Below are 17,531 nucleotides of genomic sequence, written 5' to 3'. Positions count from 1 at the left end.
CAAGGGTATGACAAACACCATGGAATTCCAAAGTGAGTTCTCACAATCCCATTTAAAAGAACCGTGCTCCTTTTAAATGCCTTCCCTTCATTGGAAATAATGGAGAATAGGGGCACCTTCTTTTGGTGTAAAGAGACAGTGTGCTGTAGTGGTGAAGTGCGTGGACTCTTATCTGGGAGAACTGGGGTTGATTCCCCCACTCCTCCACTTGCAGCTGCTGGAATGGCCTAGGGTCAGCCATAGCTCTTATAGGAGTTTTCCTTGAAAGGGCAGCTGCTGGGGGAGCTCTCTCAGCCCCACCCACCTCACAGGGTGTCTGTTGTGGGGAAAGAAGATTGTAAGCCGCTCTGAGACTCTGATTCATAGAGAAGGGTGGGGTATAAATTTGCAGTCTTCTTTGGGGGCTCACAGAATTGGACCCCCTGGCCCAATATTTTTGAAACTTTGAGGAGAGGCACTGGATGCTAGGCTGCAAATTTGGTGCCTCTACCTCAAAACACAGTCCCCACAGAGCCCCCAGATACCCACAGATTAATTTTCCATTATACCCTTATGGGAATTGGTCTCTGGGGGGCTTTCTAATAACACTGAAGTGGGGGAGGGCCTCCAAACTGGGGGGGTCCCCTGCCCTCACCTGGGGATTGACAACTCTGATTCAATGCAGTTTAAGGACACAATTGCATGCTCTGAATACGGAATACCAGCTTATCCAACTGTCAAGACTGCAGATGGCAGAAGGGAGGGACGGTGGCTCAAAGGTAGAGCATCTGCTTGGTAAGCAGAAGGTCCCAGGTTCAATCCCCGGCATCTCCAACTCAAAAGGATCCAGGCAAGTAGGCGTGAAGAACCTCAGCTTGAGACCCTGGAGAACCATGAAGGGGCCTGTGGCTCAGTGGTAGAGCATCTGCTTGGTAAGCAGAAGGTCCCAGGTTCAGTCCCCGGCATCTCCAACTGAAAAGGGTCCAGGCAAATAGGCGTGAAAAATCTCAGCTTGAGACCCCGGAGAGCCATGAATGGGGCTGTGACTCAGTGGTAGAGCATCTGCTTGGTAAGCAGAAGGACCCAGGTTCAATCCCCGGCATCTCCAACTCAAAAGGGTCCAGGCAAGTAGGCGTGAAAAACCTCAGTTTGAGACTCTGGAGAACCATGAAGGGGGCTGTGGCTCAGTGGTAGAGCATCTGCTTGGTAAGCAGAAGGTCCCAGGTTCAATCCCCGGCATCTCCAACTCAAAAGGGTCCAGGCAAGTAGGTGTGAAAAACCTCAGTTTGAGACTCTGGAGAACCATGAAGGGGGCTGTGGCTCACTGGTAGAGCATCTGCTTGGTAAGCAGAAGGTCCCAGGTTCAGTCCCCGGCATCTCCAACTGAAAAGGGTCCAGGCAAATAGGCATGAAGAACCTCAGCTGGAGACCCTGGAGAGCCGCTGCCAGTCTGAGTAGACAAGACTGACTTGGGTGAACAAGGGGTCTGATTCAATATAAGGCAGCTTCATATTTGAAGACACACCAACATAAAGGCGTGTCTATATTCAGGATATGTTCGATCACAAAAATACATTGGAATGAATATTCCCTCTAAGCTGCAGAGTCTTGTGAGCAAAAATTCTGCTTTGTGAGCTCCTGGCCTTAAAGTTGTGAGCTACTGCATAAATTATTGTGCTCTGGGGTCATCCTTCCTGAGCGAAGACAAAAATCTGTGAGCCGGAGGCTAAAAATCTGTGAGCTAGCTCGCGCTAACTCAGCTTAGAGGGAACGCTGATTAGGATGCTAACCAGTAGGGGAATAACAACCCTGAAGGTTCAGAAGACTCTTCTTGACTTTATCACTGTACTTTTATATTCCAGATGCTTCAAACAAATAACCAGCAGCTAAATGCCTCTCCAAAGCAGAAAGAATGTAAATAGTTGCCCTCACATTTTCTTATGCTTGCTTCTCTGGCTTATTCTCTCCTAGCCACTAGGTGGTGCTACAAGACCAAAACAGAAGCTGACTGATCTGCTAGGAATTGGGTGCTAGAGAATTCCAAGGTAGCAATTCTATGCCCAGTTTCTTGGGACGAAGCCTTACTGAACTCAGTAGAACCATTTTCCAGGAACCAGGCCTTAGATAGGGCTGCACAGCCGCTTCCCTCTGTCCTGTCCAGGTATTTGTGAATTTTCATGGGATAGGGAGACAGGCCAAGCCATTTCTTGGGCAGGGGTGAAATCCAGCCCTTTTGGGCGCTCTCCACCCAGATGCTTCTGTTGGGTTTCTCCGGATTCTTCAGTGGGATGTCCAGATTGCAGAAACATTTTCAGTGTACTTTATGGCTGCAGCTCTCCTCTTTTGCCTCATACACCTTCCCAACAGCACCCAGCATCTCTTGTTCCCTGGACTCCATGCAAAGTTTTCATCTGCACCCAAACCATTCCTTTGGAGTAAATGCAGCAAACGTCAAACATTCCTGCACCCACCCCTTCTCTTAATTAGTGGCTGTGTTTGTGAACGTTCCGTGGCATCCCAGGAGCCCGGCCAATTACAGGGTTGGATGGGCTTCCACACCTTTTCTGAGCAACAAAATAAGTTTTCCCCTCTAGATCAGGGGTGTCAAACATGCTGCCCAAGGGCTGTATCAGGCCCCTGGAGGGCTCCTATCAGGCCCCCAAGCAACTGGCTATAATCTGCTTCCTTCTCCCTCTTGCTTCCTTCTGCATCTCAGCTTGATTTGCAAGGCTTGCTCAGTCGCACAGGAGCTACAGATCAAAGCCTCTATTTTCTCCATTGGCTGAGACTCCTCCCCTTCCTGGTCCGCTAGGGAGGGAGGGAAAGAGCCAGAGCTTCCTTTGCCAGGTTCCCTGGATCCCATGGGAGAACTACAAAGAAAAACACCTTTAAGACCAACAAGTGCTGTTTTAAGCATGTTTTAAGTTTGAAAAGAAAAATTACCAGTCATGTTTGTGTCCTTTTAAAAGTTTATCTCCCTGCTACCTAATCTTAAATAGGTACACACATGGTCTGGCCTGATACGGCCCGGCCCAGCCCGATTTATGTCAGATGCAGCTCTCATAACAAATGAGTTTGACATCCCTGCTTGGGACAAAACACTGTGTTTGAGGGTGGGGCTGAACTTCTAAATATTGCAGAGGCCTGCTCTCATCCATGTCTGTTTTGTGGAATTCTGGGAGAGCTCCCAGCCCCACCTGGAGGCTGGCAATCCTTCTACCCACGCATGCAGAAATCATGGCCGGAAAAACGGCCATCGTCACACAGAATTCTCTCACGCCCAATGTCTTTATTTCCTTTGGGGCATTGGTTAGGTTTAAAACTGAACCTGATAGCACACTGCTGTGGACCGGGGGTGGCCAAACTGTGGGGTTTTTTTCCACATGTATTGTGTGGCTCTCAAAACTCCCACTGCCCCATTGGCCAGATTGGAGAATGCATTTAAAGTTGCTTTCTTTCCACACCTCCCTCCCTCCTCCATCTATTTGCTTTCCTTCCTTCTGGCTCTCAAACATCTGATGTTCATGCCTTGTGGCTCTCAAACACCTGATGCTTATTCTGTGTGGCTCTTACGTTAAGCGGGTTTGGCTGCCCCTGCTCTGGATCAAGGAATACCAATCCGTCCCAATGCCCAGCAGTCTCCATGCCAATTGACTGGCAAGTTCCGGGTAAAATAACTGCTCTTTCCCCAACTTGCCCATTTAGCAGACTGCCTAACTTGGAAAGTTTTGGTTTGGCTTGTCATTGCACACTTAAGATTTCAGACTAGAAAACTGAATGTCTGTTCAGTGCAGCATTAGCTTGACAATACTGATTTGATGCAATGACCTGTTCTAACCCCAAACAGGAGGTTCAGAGGGCACATCTGGTTGTTAAGACTGGTGCAAAATTTGACAGAGACAAAAAGAGAGTAAACCACAGAAGACATTTAGTTTGCACACCTTGAAGTGTGTCTGGAGGTTGCAGCTAGTGCAGAATGCTGTGGACTGTTCATTGGGGGGCAGCTTTCAAAAGCATGTGACCCCAGTGCCACAGCATTTACACTGGCTACCAATCCCAGGCACAATTCAAAGTGCTGTTTTTGAACTTTTAAGCCCTACATGGCTTGGGACCAAGTTACCTGAAGAACTGTTCTCTCTCCTATACTCCTGCCGAGAACTAAAACCACAGGGAGAGCCCACCCGACTGATCAATCCAAAAAGCTCACTTGGTGGGCACACAAGAAAGGGCCTTTTCAGTGGCAGCCCCTAGGGAGTGCACCCAGCCTCCTCGCTTTCAGTATTTAAGAGGCAGTTGGGAATAGCTTTATCAAGAACCATAACTGGTTACATTTACTAAATCCTGGACGATGATTTTAAATTTTTGTTTTATAGTTTTAATGTATTTTATTCAGTGTTTTATCTATGGGCTTATCTACATTGTTTTCCTTCCTTATAGGTTGCCGTTTCTTCGCGGCGGGGTTCCACAGTTGTGTTGCTCCCTCTAGTGGCCGATTTGATATTACGCTGCTTTATGTCCAGCATAAAAACCTGCAGTTTAAGTCTGCAGAGAGATGTGTCGGATATAAATGGGTGTAGTATCGACTTCACCACTAGAGGGAGTAAAACGTGTGGAATGGGAGGGGGATCCAAAAAATAGGAACGTATAAGTGAGAAAAATGAGAATAAGGAAAAGCCGCCCAACCTCCCTAACAAAGGCTTAGATGTTTTCAATTAATTTGCATGTAAGCATTTTTGAATAAAGGTTTTTTCCTCTTTCATGGGCTGAAGCAAGGACATCTAAAGCTCACTGGCTTTTTCTTGGACAGCTGCAAGGCCATTTCAAGACATACTTGAAAAAAATCCGTAACAACCAATGCTGTGACAGAGGCTTAACTGGCGTGGCCTGTTCCTGCGCAATAAAAAGAAATGACACAGAGGCAGAAATGATGTTACCAGACGTATTTTATGTCTCACAACAGCGATAGATAGACGCAGCAGGAGGCAAACCCGATCCCGCCACAGAGGGAAAATTAATCATACACAAGGGCGGGAGGAAACAATATAAAATAGATATAAAAGCAGATTTCCCCGAAGCCTTGACAGATGCTGCGTCCTCCAACAACCTGCCCTCCCCTTGGTTGGAGCCCTTCCAACACCTTCGTGTCATAGCCAGCAAGCCCTCCTGTGTCCGCACCATGGGATATCGTGACACAGCAATCGTTTGTAGCTGGATTATCATGTGCGGATCATGACTGCAGTACCACAATATCCAATGATGTGCGGACCCAATGCCTCTGTTGGTCAACAGTCTACTAACTCTGCCTGGGATGCCACGTGCAGGGGATTCACCACATCCAGCACCTGTTTGAGATCATGGCGAGACAGTCCCCGTATGTGGCATTTTCCATTCCAGCATTTTAGGGATCCCTCGGCCTTCTCATCCAGCATTTTACTTACCGTTGTCACAGTTGGAACAGGAGGGCAGAGAAGTAGCGCCCTTCCTCTGACCTCATAAATGCCATCTTCTGCTCAACATGCAATCAAATGCATGGAATTTTACGGTAGTGGGGGGGGGGTACCCCCTGTATCTCAAGCCAATCCGCCTGACCCCAAAAGTCCCTTGTTAATACCAATCTGAACTAAGGATCTCTCCGGCCAATACGTGCTTTGAACACAGAGCCCTACATAAAGGCAAATTATCCTACCCCCGGTGTCAATGTTATCAATGTAATCCTACTAATTTTGACGAATTTAGCCCTCTTCAGTATTTAGCTGTTTAACGTCTACAGAAATTCTGTCTCCGAGCAGGTTTGTCTCCCCCACCACACTACAATTCCCAGTGTGTACCACTTCTACCCTGGCATCGTTCACAAATTATTCCTAGGTGTTCGTTTGTTTTTAACTCTGATGCTCAATGATGTTGGGCTCCAACTGGAGGGTTCAGCTGGAGGTTGTCTTGCGAGTCCTCAGAAAAACAGAAGCAAGTTGAATTAAACTGGTCCTGGTGGCTGCTATTTGCCTGCAGACCAACAAATATACACTCGAGGAGCATTTAGGGGGCTTTCGAAATACACTCGATGAAGCATTTAGGGGGCTTTCAAAATACCTCATGAAGACCTTTTTGACCAAAGTTGAGTTCAGTGGTTTCCAAGCTTTCTGCCTTCACGGAACACCTGCCACCATAACACAACCCAGTGCAGAGAATTCAGGGGCCACCATGTAAGGTGCATGGTCCAATCACACAAAGACCCAGTCAGACCCATTAGGTCTCGTAATCGCTGCATGCGAGTAGGGGGACCAAACCGAGCAAGTCGCTGATCTCCCAATCAGATTACATTGGTAAACAGCATCTGGGTGGTCGGGAATTCCAAGCAGGGTGGGGGTAAAGAAAATGGCAGAAGGGTTCATCGACAGTCCCAGACAAGGGGCACTGTGGCTACTGTTTCCCAAACAAAAATGCCCAAGGTGTCTGATTTGGGGTCTCCCAGCAGCTTGTTTTGGCCAGTGGTCTCCCCCCCTCCCCAGCCCACTCCAGAACACACCCAAGACCCTCTCTGAAAACATCCATTGCAGAAAAGGCTGGCAGTGATGGCCAAGCTCTGTGTCAAGCGTTTGAGGAGCCTTGAACGTCCCCGGCAGTCATTTTGAAAACCACTGACCTCGTCATTTGAGTGCTGGCTGGCATGACAAACGCTTGGAGGGAAGGGGAGAGCTATGTGCGTGTGTAAGCGTGGCAGGAGGAGGGGAGGTTGCGCCTCTCAAATATGTACGCTTTAATTTAACCCCATGACACAGCAGCTCGTTCTCTTTCGAGGAGTTCCAGAGAAAAGGGAACAAGACCGATCCCGTTCTGTCAGCTAAGAAGGTATTCCCTCACGGTCTTTGCACAGCCTAGTCAAGGGCCACAGGTTGCCTAGTGGCCACTGTCAACAGAAGAGGGGAGCCATAGCTTCTGCGCGGCCCAGCCGCCACCACCACTAAATGGAGGGGCGGAGCACCAGGGCCTTCCCTGTGGCTTGGCAACTGCCACTCGGGATGGAGGGCTGTGTCCTTTGCGCATCAGGTGTGATTCCCCTCCTCTTAACAGCTGCACAGCAAGACTGGAGCGGGAAAGCTGCCAAAACGTTCCTGCCTCAGGTTGCCAGATCCAGAAGCCTTCTCCTGTGCCGTTTTAGAGTTGTAGAGAAGTCAGAGGTCAAACCGGCGAGGCTCCTTCCCCCGTCATGGTGCTTTTGTGGCAGAAGAAGTTGCCCCGGTTGACTTTCCCAACTTTATGCCACTGTTCACAGCACAGGGGCGGCTCAGGTAACGGTCCCCCTCGGCAACCTGGCAAAACCGCCCTGCCAGAGGAAAAAAAACCTGCCGGCAACCCTGCTCGTGGCCTAGCACCGTGGCAACCCTATCTGTGGCCTAGCACCGTGACAATCCTACCCGTGGCCCATGCGGGCCCTGGGAATGAAAGGAGGTATGTGTCTGTGTGGAGCACCATGGCATTGTGGGTGGGGCTACCAACCACCAATCAGAGTTGAGTGTTGACAGGTGGGTGAAGATGGCTGCCACCCTCTCTGTGTCGACTGAGTGGAGAAAGTGGGGGGAAGGGGGAGAAGCACCACGGCCACTGTGTGGCCTAAAACACTACCCTAGGGACGGAATAGCACCTCATGCGACGTTTGCATGATACGTCCCTGAGAGTAGGTATGGCAGAACGGGGTGGCGGGCTGCCCCGATAAGATAGGGATGCCACCGAGTACGCAAGATAAGCTGCCATTTAAGAAGGGACGGAGGCTCCCTGCGGGCCCACCGAGCCTCGTGTGAGAACAAGTGCTTGTCACGGAGTGGGAGAGAGACACAACCCCCCCTGCCTTTTATTTCCTGAAAAAAAGTAGCAGGACTGGTTAAAATTCACAGGAGAGAGGGTACGGACAGCAGCAGGGGTCACAGTGCCAGGCTTCGGGGGGGCGGACGAGAAATTAGAAAGCTACAACTCTACGATAATAAACAACGGCAACACTAGTCAAAAAGGGGAGGGGGCATAATCATTCACCATCAGTCTCTGGAAAAAAATAATAATAAAGAGAGACAAAAACGAAACCATGTAAAAATCGACAACGGCAGCGGCGGGGCAGGTGGCGAGAGCGAGACACCCGCCCCAAAGGAAAAAAACAAGAAGAGTTTTGAGAGAGAGAGAGAGAAAGACGCGACATCCCGTGTTCTTCACCTGGCTTTGAGATTCTATTGTTCTGTGCGTGTTATCGAGTGCGGCTTCTGAGAAACAAAAAAATGAGCTGCCTGGGCCGGAAGTGGCCTGTTGTGAGATTGCACATGCTTGCAATTGTGTCTTGGTGCGTTGTTGTCTTGATGTGTGTGTGTGTGTGTGTGTACGTGTGTATCTAAGCTTGCAATGAACCTGAAACGGTTTGTACAGCTTGGCACCCATCGCTGGGGCTCCTCCCTCCCTCCCCCCCCACCCCCAAATACCTACCCCATAACCTCAAAAAAGTATAATACGAGGCGGGAGAAATCTGGGAGAAGGAAGCCTGTAAGGAAAGGGAAAATAGTTGCTGGATTTGCAGTGGTTGCCCCCCCACCTCCCTTATTTGCCTTAGCTCGTTGAAACAGGGGGCTCGTCTTAAACGGGAGACCTGGCTGAGTTTGGTTCCCCCGCCCCCTTTTTATTCTCCCATGCCACCTACGGTTGTTCTCACCAACCCGGAAGAGATCGGTGGGTTTGGTTTTTTGGTGCTGGTGAAATCATCAGCGTTGAAGGCACAGGTGAACGGTGTGCAGCTCAGGCAAACTGGTTTAAGGGCATCCTCCTTCATAAACTGCAGTTCCCGATGCAGTTTGTTGGAGAAGGAGGGGAGGTTGCCATTTTGATTTGCCCCACTCTCTTGGGTGTTGGAGGGGCTGGCTGAGGGCACGCGTGATCTGGGGCATAGTGAAGTTTTTGCAAAAGCGAGCATCCCTGGTTAGAAGCAGGAGGGTCGAACGAGAGAGACCACTTTGCCCAGTGGTCAATTAAGATGGAACCCTTACCCCCTTTCTGGGTGCTCTCTATGCTCTGTATAGGGTTGCAGAGCTTTTTCCACCTGTGGGTATTTTCCAGCAAAGCTTCCTTCTCCTGCATCTGAATGGGTCCCCCAGCGAGCTATCACTAGACGCAGGGCCGGCTCATCCACTAGGCAAACTAGGTGGTTACCTAGGGCACCAGAAGGGAGGGGGCACCGAATTGGGCTCCCCCCCCCCGGTGCCCAAGGCAACTGCCTAAATTTTGCCTCCCTCCCGCCACCACTGCCGGCCCCCTCCCCTTCCGCTGCGCTCCCGCTGCCCTCCCACCGCCCCCTCCCCCCTGAAGCTCGCCACAACAATGCTGAGCTCTACTACCAGCTTCTCACAGCTGCATCTGTGTGTTTTGTGATGAGATGGATGGAGGAGACTTCGCTCCCCCCCTCACTTCCGGTTCTGGAAAGGAGGGGGGAGAAGCCTCCTCCATCCATCTCTTCACAAAATGTGCAGACACGGCTGCGAGAAGCTAGTAGTAGGGCTCAGCGTTGTTGTGGCAAGCTGGGGAGGGTGAGCGGAGCAGCAAGCGGAGGGGGGGCGAGTGGAGTGCAGGGGCGAGTGGAGTGCAGCGGTGGGGGGAGCCTGCCTAGGGCGCCATGTGGTATAGAGCTGGCACTGACTAGATGCACTGGAATCTGGGAGCAGAAGGGAAGGCAGCTGCGCTTCGCCAGAGGAAGCGCCCAGGGGCATTTGTTTCTCCCTGTTGCTCACCAGCTGACGAAGCTGGTATACTGAGGGAAAAGGGGAATTTCTTCACTGGGGAGGGCTATGATGCCAATCTCCCCACTACACACATGCATGGCACACACATAAACACACCCCAAGGGTCTCTCACGCTTCCCAAAGAAAGTGTGAGGAACCTTGATTTAGCTTACATACTTTTCTTACTGAAGTTTAATCCAAGGGCACTGGCCTAGAGGAAGGGGGAGTGGTGAGTTATGCTAATTAAGCCTGGATCGGGAGATATAAAATCCAGTATTTTTTTTTTAAAAAGCTTAAGTAAAAATGGCAAGGGATAAACAATTGAGATTTTAAAAACGAGACTCGGTTTTAAACTGAGACTAATGGGGAATTTTTGCCACTAAATGGGTAGATAACTGGGGGGGTCACCAACATCCCTGTAGGGGCCAAAAGGGTTCCTTTGACTTTAACAGCTGTACGGAAGGGAGGATTTCTGCACGTACCACTTTCCCCACCACCGTAATATTATGGAGGGTGAAAACTGTGCCTACCAAGATTCTCTCTTCTGTTTTAACAGTTAAAGCTGGAGGAGGTCTGTCCTGCATAAAATTCGGGGCAACCCTACGAGGAACACTGACTAATACTATCACGGTTCGTTTATATAGAAAGACATAGAAGAGGTAAGGCAATTTAATTTTTTCGCCAGCAACTGCTGGTGCAGGTGTATGCAAGGGTTTGAGTTATACAAAACTCTTCCTCTCTGGACAGAATGGAAAGGTAAGCCGGTTTTCTGGAGAGCAAAATGCATTAAGGATACGGATGGCTCAGTCGTATCGGGGCAATTCCGATCGATTTTGCACGGCGGCCGAAAATGGATCACCTTTCCGTGCTGTTTTCAAATCTCTCAGATAAGACTGTAATCCTATGCACACTGGCCTGGAAGTAAACCCCAGTGGACGTGGTAGGGCTCACTTGTGAGTAAATATGCATACAAGCAGGCTGGAAAAGAGTTAGGATACGGGCACCTCAAACCCGTACATGGGTTTGTACATTGGAGTCAGTTCCATTCAATTTAATGGAGCAGGCTTCAAAGAAAGCATGTTCAGGTTTGGGGCACAAGAACATGAGAAAGACAGAGGCTTTCCCTTTGAAATTTCATTCCCCCCTCCCTCCCCAGAACCCCTGGTTAAAACAGGAAAACTAGAATGAAACTTTAAACAAAATCACATCCCAGCCAAAACAAAAAATAGCTTATTTTTTTTCATACAAACCCATTTTTAGGTTGGAACTGCATATATGTCACTGGGGGGCCAATCCCAGCGAGTCTATGTCTCCTGTAAAATTCAGGAGTTTGTTTTAATAGATTCTGGTTTTTTTAAAAGATTGTCTTTAAAAGCTTCTGATTCTATACATAACATTTGGGTTCCTTAAAATTTGCCTTCTGGTTCCCAACTCTTTCATCCCCATTTGTTTGTCCAGCTCCTTTGTGGCTTACATGATGCTAAAAACCAAATTTTTTTTGTTTGTTTTGCCTTTTTCCTAATAAAAACTTTGTGATTCTTTATTACAATTTTTAGGATTCAATGAGCCACAAAATTACCCCCAGGTGATGAAAAAGGCAGGGGGGAGCTTCCTCAAAAAAAGCTAGAAATATTCCGATAATACGAGGAGCGGAGATCTAAAATCCTGTTTTTAAACAGGTATTTTTAAAAGTTAGACAGGCTCCCCTGATCTTTACACAATACATTCAGTTTCATTAACGCGTGGCCTTGACCCCCAGAAGTGTTTCGGCTCCTGCAAGTGTAAACAGAGCTTAAACAGGGTCAAAAATGCGGCCAAAAGCACCATGATTGCCTCTACCTTGCTGTGGAAAAGAATTCAAATCTATTACATTTTTGGCCACTTCAGGAAAAAAGAAATGGAATATAGGGTCGCAACAACAAAAATGGACCGTGACCAAAAAATGTGTCTCATGAACTGAGGCGCAGTTGACGCCCTCTGTATCCCTTTGGTAAGGGCGAGAGGCTCGCTGAGGTAAATGAGTAGGGCACTATCGCCGAAGAGGCACCTGAAGGATTCTGGGAAATAGAGGACGGGAGTCTCCTGAGAGGCGCAGAGCTGACATTAACCCTCCTCCCAAAGAGTTGTGTGATATCAGAACGAGTCCCCCTTTTTCCCCATCCCAAGATCGGGTGGTCCCAGTTACTTCAGGAATGGGTGGATTCGTGCGAGAAGCTGGGGACATGGACAAGGAAATTGCCCCACTTACGTTCACAGGCGACAGCTTTGGGGTTGGCACAAAGCTGAGGACAGGGGAAAGGGAAGTGCGTAACGCACTCTGTGCTCCTTATCTCAAAGGAAGCAGATGTAAGCTTGGTATCCCGACCATCCCTGGCCGGACTGACTCGTATATCGCATTGTGGTTCTGCCTCCTCCTTTGGGAATTGAACGGCACCGAGTACCCCGTACGTTAGGCAGGACCTGGGTGCGCTGACATAACCCCTCTACCCGGTTTCTAGTCTCAGGAATATTAAAAGGATACGTAATCGGGGTAGGGTGAGAGATTGTCCCTAGAGGTGCAGGTTCCTAAGTTCTGCTAGGCCCTCCTCCCTCGCCATCTCCGGAGGAGACAGGCTGCCCGATGAGGGGGACAGGACTGAGGTAGGAAGAGTTCTAAGGACCCTGGCAGAGGTTGTGGGGGGGAGGGGCTGGGGGAAAAGGCTTAGAGGAGGCGCAGGACGAGGGGGAGAAGGAGGAGGAGGAAGAAAGGAGCCCCTCCAACTCTGCCTCTCATGGATGATCTGGGGTTGGATTTGGTTCCGTTTGTCCCATCTGCGAAGCAGGAGTGCGGGATGAAGGTGCGGCTGCGGCATGGCTCCCTCCTCAGGTGGCCTGGTCCAACTCGACGAGGAGCTCCTCCCCGAGCTGGAAGTGCTCTCCACTGCGCACAGACGCCTCGTCCTCGCCGTCATACAGGGCCAGCTGAGAGAGTGCTGGTCCATCCACTACGAAAGGCAGCATGTCCCCCAACAGGTCTGGAGGCAGGAGGGGGGGAAGAGACCAGACAAGGGGAGACAGAGGTAGGGGGGGAATATTGCAGGATTTGAAACAGACGTGGTGCCTTTTAGGAAAAAAGATGGAATTATCATGCAGCAGCGGGGCCCAGGTTTTTACAGCAGAAGCAGAGCTCGCTCGACACTATCCTCTGTATAAAGTGGGCTCCCTGGGATAATGGAATTAGCCTATCCGGGACTCAGAGCAGACACAGAAGCTGAGGGGAAACCACAGATCGATCACCAATGTACTAGTATGCAGTGTCATAACACCGGACCCCAAAAGTCCCTTGTTAGCATCAATCATCATGACACTGAAAAGCACAAAGGATCCCCATACAACTTTGCAGTCCACGGGTTTCGTTTCAATGGTGTTGCCAACCTGTGGGAAATAGCTATGGCCTGGTTAGTTTGCAGACGAGAGATTTATCTCCTGTTTGAGGCCTCAAACATAGAGTAAATGCTCGGATTTAGAATATAGAGCATAGCATCTACTAAAGACTTGGGACTTAGATTTTAAATGGGAAAATGTAACTAATAGGGTGAAGTCCCTGTTGGGACTTATATTTTTCAGAATGCTCTCTGCTTTATTGTAGAACTATGCTTTACGCTTGACTGCATTCTAACCGCAATACTGTTTTCTTAAATGTACTAAGTTTATCTAACTGTTTGGTTTCCTACCCATATATTTTAAGCCTTCTGTCTAAAGGAGAAACTGGGAGTCTAATAAACTGTTTTGCTTTTCCAAACTTGGAGTCTAATAAAGTCTATCTAATGAGGTCTTAAAACTTATTAGTGAGTATGTATTAGGCTTCTGATAACTGCAGGTTGTTTTGGTAACTGCAGGTTGGTTTTGGGTTTGTGTTGCTGGGGGTACAAAAGAAATTTCTGTCAACACCCTTGTGGCTAGCTATCGTGTCGACAGGCTAACTAAGCAGAAACTATTCACGAGGGCATTCCTTGGAAAGGAACAGAGCTGTGATTTGATTTGATTTGATATAAGGGATCAGCTCTGGAGACTACTTCTGTTATATAAAATACTTTTTTTCTTCAGCTCTTCAATCCCAACATTATCTTGTTTTACTAAGAATCTCCACTGTTAGATTCAAGGGTTGTCATATTTAAATCCACTGGCTAATTGACTGAATAGCTTTGTTTTACTTCACTATTAGATTCAAATAATGTTATCCTTCAAATGTTACTGTATTTTGCTACTGGCTTACTGACCGACTGAACTGTTCTATCATACTTATCATCCGCTGGGACTCCCAGCGAGAAAGGTGGGCCACAAATGAAAATGAATGAAAAATGAAAGACTTAGCACGGATGGCAACTCTCTTTAGACACGACAACTCTCTTTAGACACGACACCTCATGTTTACAGGGCCCCCAAATCCTCTTCATTACAGACTTGAGTGTTAGAAACGTTAATTATAAACAAAAAAAGAAATTACAGAGAAATTACAGAAGTTTCCTATAAAGAGAGCTGGAAAAACAATTCCAAGGAGCCTCTTGCACAGGAAATATGTAACAACTGTGGTTTAGAGAGAAACTTGGGGCGAAAGGTCCCCCCCCCATGGGCCCCTCCCCCCACAGTCCCTAGCTATGTGGCTGGTCTAAAATTGAAGACGTTAGCAGGACACTATCAGGGGGGCTATAAAATGTTCTTATCTATATTGCTTTAATGGTTCTAACTTTGTATTATTGATGCAAATCACTCCGAGCCCGGCACAGCTGGGATGGGGCAGATAATAATAATAAAAATAATGACAATTATGATAATAATAATGGTGATGTAATGTCCGTTTTTAAGGTATTGTTTTAACTCTGTTGTTATATTGTTGTGATCCACCCTGAGCCCGCTTGCGGGACAAGGTGGGGTACAAATCTAAAAAGTAAATTAAATCAATAATAATAATAATGATTTTCGCAAGGCAAATCCTACTGCACCATCTATTGCACTGATTTATTCTGCGTAATCCCCCTGAGGTCCAAGTGAGAAAGGCGGACTAGAACTAACTGTAATAAACGGTCACTGGTGTGCCTGTAGAGGAAGGTGCAGAACAAGTCAGCACGCTCGGGGCCTTTATTCCTGCAATCTCTTTTACCCCGCCCGTCCCACGGCCTTCATCCACACATGCAAACCGGCCACAAAAACAAAGTGCTCAATGCTCACTCATTGGCTCTTCCAGGGACAGCAGCTTCCTGCCCAAAACCATGTTGCTCCCAAAGCCACGCTCAGATCTGGCATCCAGACACTCCTCGACGCTCAACAGGAAACCCTGGAAGGAAAAGAAAAGCAGGTTCCCTAAAGCAGGGGTCCCCAACCACCGGGCCATGGACCGGTACCAGTCCGTGGCCTGCGAGCAACCGGGCCGAAGAGCAAGGCAAAGGCGCCACACCTCCCCCGCCCACACAGGACCCAGGTGGACAAAAGAGGCGGTGCTCGAAGCGACCGAGACCCAGGTGGACAGGAAGCTGCCCGGTGGGGGTCTTTACATTGGAAGGGGAGGCAGATTGGCCTTCTGCCATCTGGCCGCCTAGTGGGGAGGCAGCAGAAACAGCCCCAGTCTCCTCCCAATTTAAAGACCCCCTTGGGGGACAGGGATGGGGCATGGGGGACAACCTGAAGCGGCAAGAAACCCAGCACTGCCCCCCCACCAGCCCATGGAAAAATTGCCTTCCATGAAACCAGTCCCTGGTGCCAAAAAGGTTGGGAGCTGCTGCCCTAAAGGAGGAACTTCTCACGGTCTGAGCCGAAGGAGAAGTGAGTGTGCCAAACCAACACATTTGTATATTTATTCACGCGTAATTGTATCCTGTTTACCCTCCCCAGCTAGGACTCAAAAGCGGTTTCAGAACACTGTTCTTCCCTCCTTCGTTTTCTCACAACATAAACAGCTTCACAAGGGGATGAGAGTGATATATGGAAATATAATCCATGAGTGGATAACAGCTACAAGGCCTAGATGGATGCTCTGTCTTCTTGATGCTTGGGCGGGGGGGGCAACAGTGGGAGGGCTTCTGGAGGTGTGGCCCCACTGGTGGACCTCCTGATGGCCCCTGGGTTTTGGCCACTGTGTGACACAGAGTGCTGGACCGGATGGCCCACTGGCCTGATCCAACACTACTTCTCTTACATCCCTATTTCTGGGGCAGTGATGTTCTGTATTCTTGGTGCCTGGGAGGCAACAGTGGGAGGGCTTCTGGAGGTCTGGTCCTGCAGGTGGACCTCCTGATGACACCTGGATTTTGGCCACTGTGTGTGATATAGTGTTGGACTGGATGGGTCATTGCCCTGATCCAACCTGGCTACTTTTATGTTTCTACGTCTGGGACAGTGATGCTCTGTATTCTTGATGTTCCCCATATACGCCCCAGAGGTCGTTGCGATCGGCTACGCAACACCTCCTGGCCCTAAGGACGTCTGACTTGCCTCAACCAAGGCCAGGGCCTTTTCAGCCCTGGCCCCTGCCTGGTGGAATCAGCTCCCCGTGGAGATCCGGGCTCTACCTGAATTACTGCCATTTCATAGGGCCTGCAAGACGGGCCTTTGGTTGAGGCGATGGGCATCCTATTATTCCATCTTTTGGCCTCCCTTGCGGTGACATCACGCTTCATTACAGTGCTATCCTATTATTATTACCATCGTTTAAGGTGGGCCTACAACTGGTTACTGATACGCTGTGCCCTGTCCGCCGGTGGTGCGTTTTATTTATTGTTTTCACTGCTAATTTTAATTTGGCGTTTTAACTTTGATATGTAGGTTTTAATTGTTATTTTTATATGTTGTGATCCGCCTTGAGCTCGTTTACGGGAAAAGGCGGAATATAAGCCTACTAAATAAATAAATAAAATGGGGGGGGGGGCAAGTGTGGGAGTGCTTCTGGAGTTCTGACCCTGCTGGTGGACCTCCTGATGTACAGAGTGTTGGACTGGAGGGGCTATTGCCCTGATCCAACAGGGCTTCTCTTATGTTCTTATGTGACACAGAGTGTTGGACTGGAGGGGCCACTGGCCTGATCCAACATGGCTTCTCTTATGTTCTTATGTGACACAGAGTGTTGGACTGGATGGGCCATTGGCCTGATCCAAGATGGCTTCCCTTATGTCCTTAACCCTGTGAGATAGGCCAAGGGTGAGAGTTTGTGACAGGCCAAAGGTCACTCAGCAAGCGTCCATGCTAGAAGCAGGGTTTCGAACCTGGGTCACCCAGAGTCATAATCCAACACTCTAGTCACTCAACCACACTGGCTTTTTCAGTGTGAGTTCCCCCCCAGGCTAGAGGGAGGGGAGGGGAAGGGGAGGAGGGATGAGCAAGACAACTTCCACACACACCAGGCTAAGGGACGGCATCAGGAACCCATCAGGCTCATGGCCATGAGCACGCTTGGGGGGGCCCGCCTCGAGGAAGATGTCCCCCTCTTCTTCCACGCTCAGCTCCCGCGCTCTGCAAGGAGAAGCAGGGATGAGAAGGAGACTCCGGCAAGTGCAAGTGTCAGGACGAAGGCTCAAAGAGACAGAAAAGGTGCTGAACTTTTAACACTAGAAAAATCTTCCGACTCCCAGCAAGGCTCTCCATGTGAACCCCCTCGTGCCTCCCCCTCCCCCCTCCCCCCAGCACCCTGCCTCAGCCTCTTTGAATCTGCTGAGTAGAGAAAACATACTTTTTGGTTATCGCCGCACCCTTGAAATCCCACACTTTGGAGCCTACACAAGTGGCCCCCTCTGCCTTTTCTTTGCAGAATTCAATCTAGGGCCAGTTTGGTGTTGT

General features: G+C 49.2%; 1 protein-coding gene across 3 annotated transcripts in view; it reads right to left on the bottom strand.

The window, feature by feature from the left end:
• Positions 1 to 9,902: 9,902 nt before the first annotated feature.
• Positions 9,903 to 17,531, bottom strand: part of HIF3A (hypoxia inducible factor 3 subunit alpha) — a 75,132-nt gene continuing 67,503 nt past the window's right edge. For all 3 annotated transcript variants that reach the window (XM_060257525.1, XM_060257526.1, XM_060257524.1), the window contains exons 13-15: positions 17,096 to 17,207; positions 14,934 to 15,039; positions 9,903 to 12,739 (exon numbers count right to left, since the gene is read on the bottom strand). In XM_060257525.1, the coding sequence (XP_060113508.1) occupies positions 12,588 to 12,739; positions 14,934 to 15,039; positions 17,096 to 17,207 (370 nt within the window). In that variant the 3' untranslated portion in view covers positions 9,903 to 12,587. The remainder of the gene's footprint in view (positions 12,740 to 14,933; positions 15,040 to 17,095; positions 17,208 to 17,531) is intronic.

Source organism: Heteronotia binoei, chromosome 17, assembly GCF_032191835.1.
Source record: "Heteronotia binoei isolate CCM8104 ecotype False Entrance Well chromosome 17, APGP_CSIRO_Hbin_v1, whole genome shotgun sequence".
NCBI classification, from domain to species: domain Eukaryota; kingdom Metazoa; phylum Chordata; class Lepidosauria; order Squamata; family Gekkonidae; genus Heteronotia; species Heteronotia binoei.
Note: the sequence above shows the minus strand (reverse complement) of the source record. Positions and strands in the feature narration are given on the sequence as shown.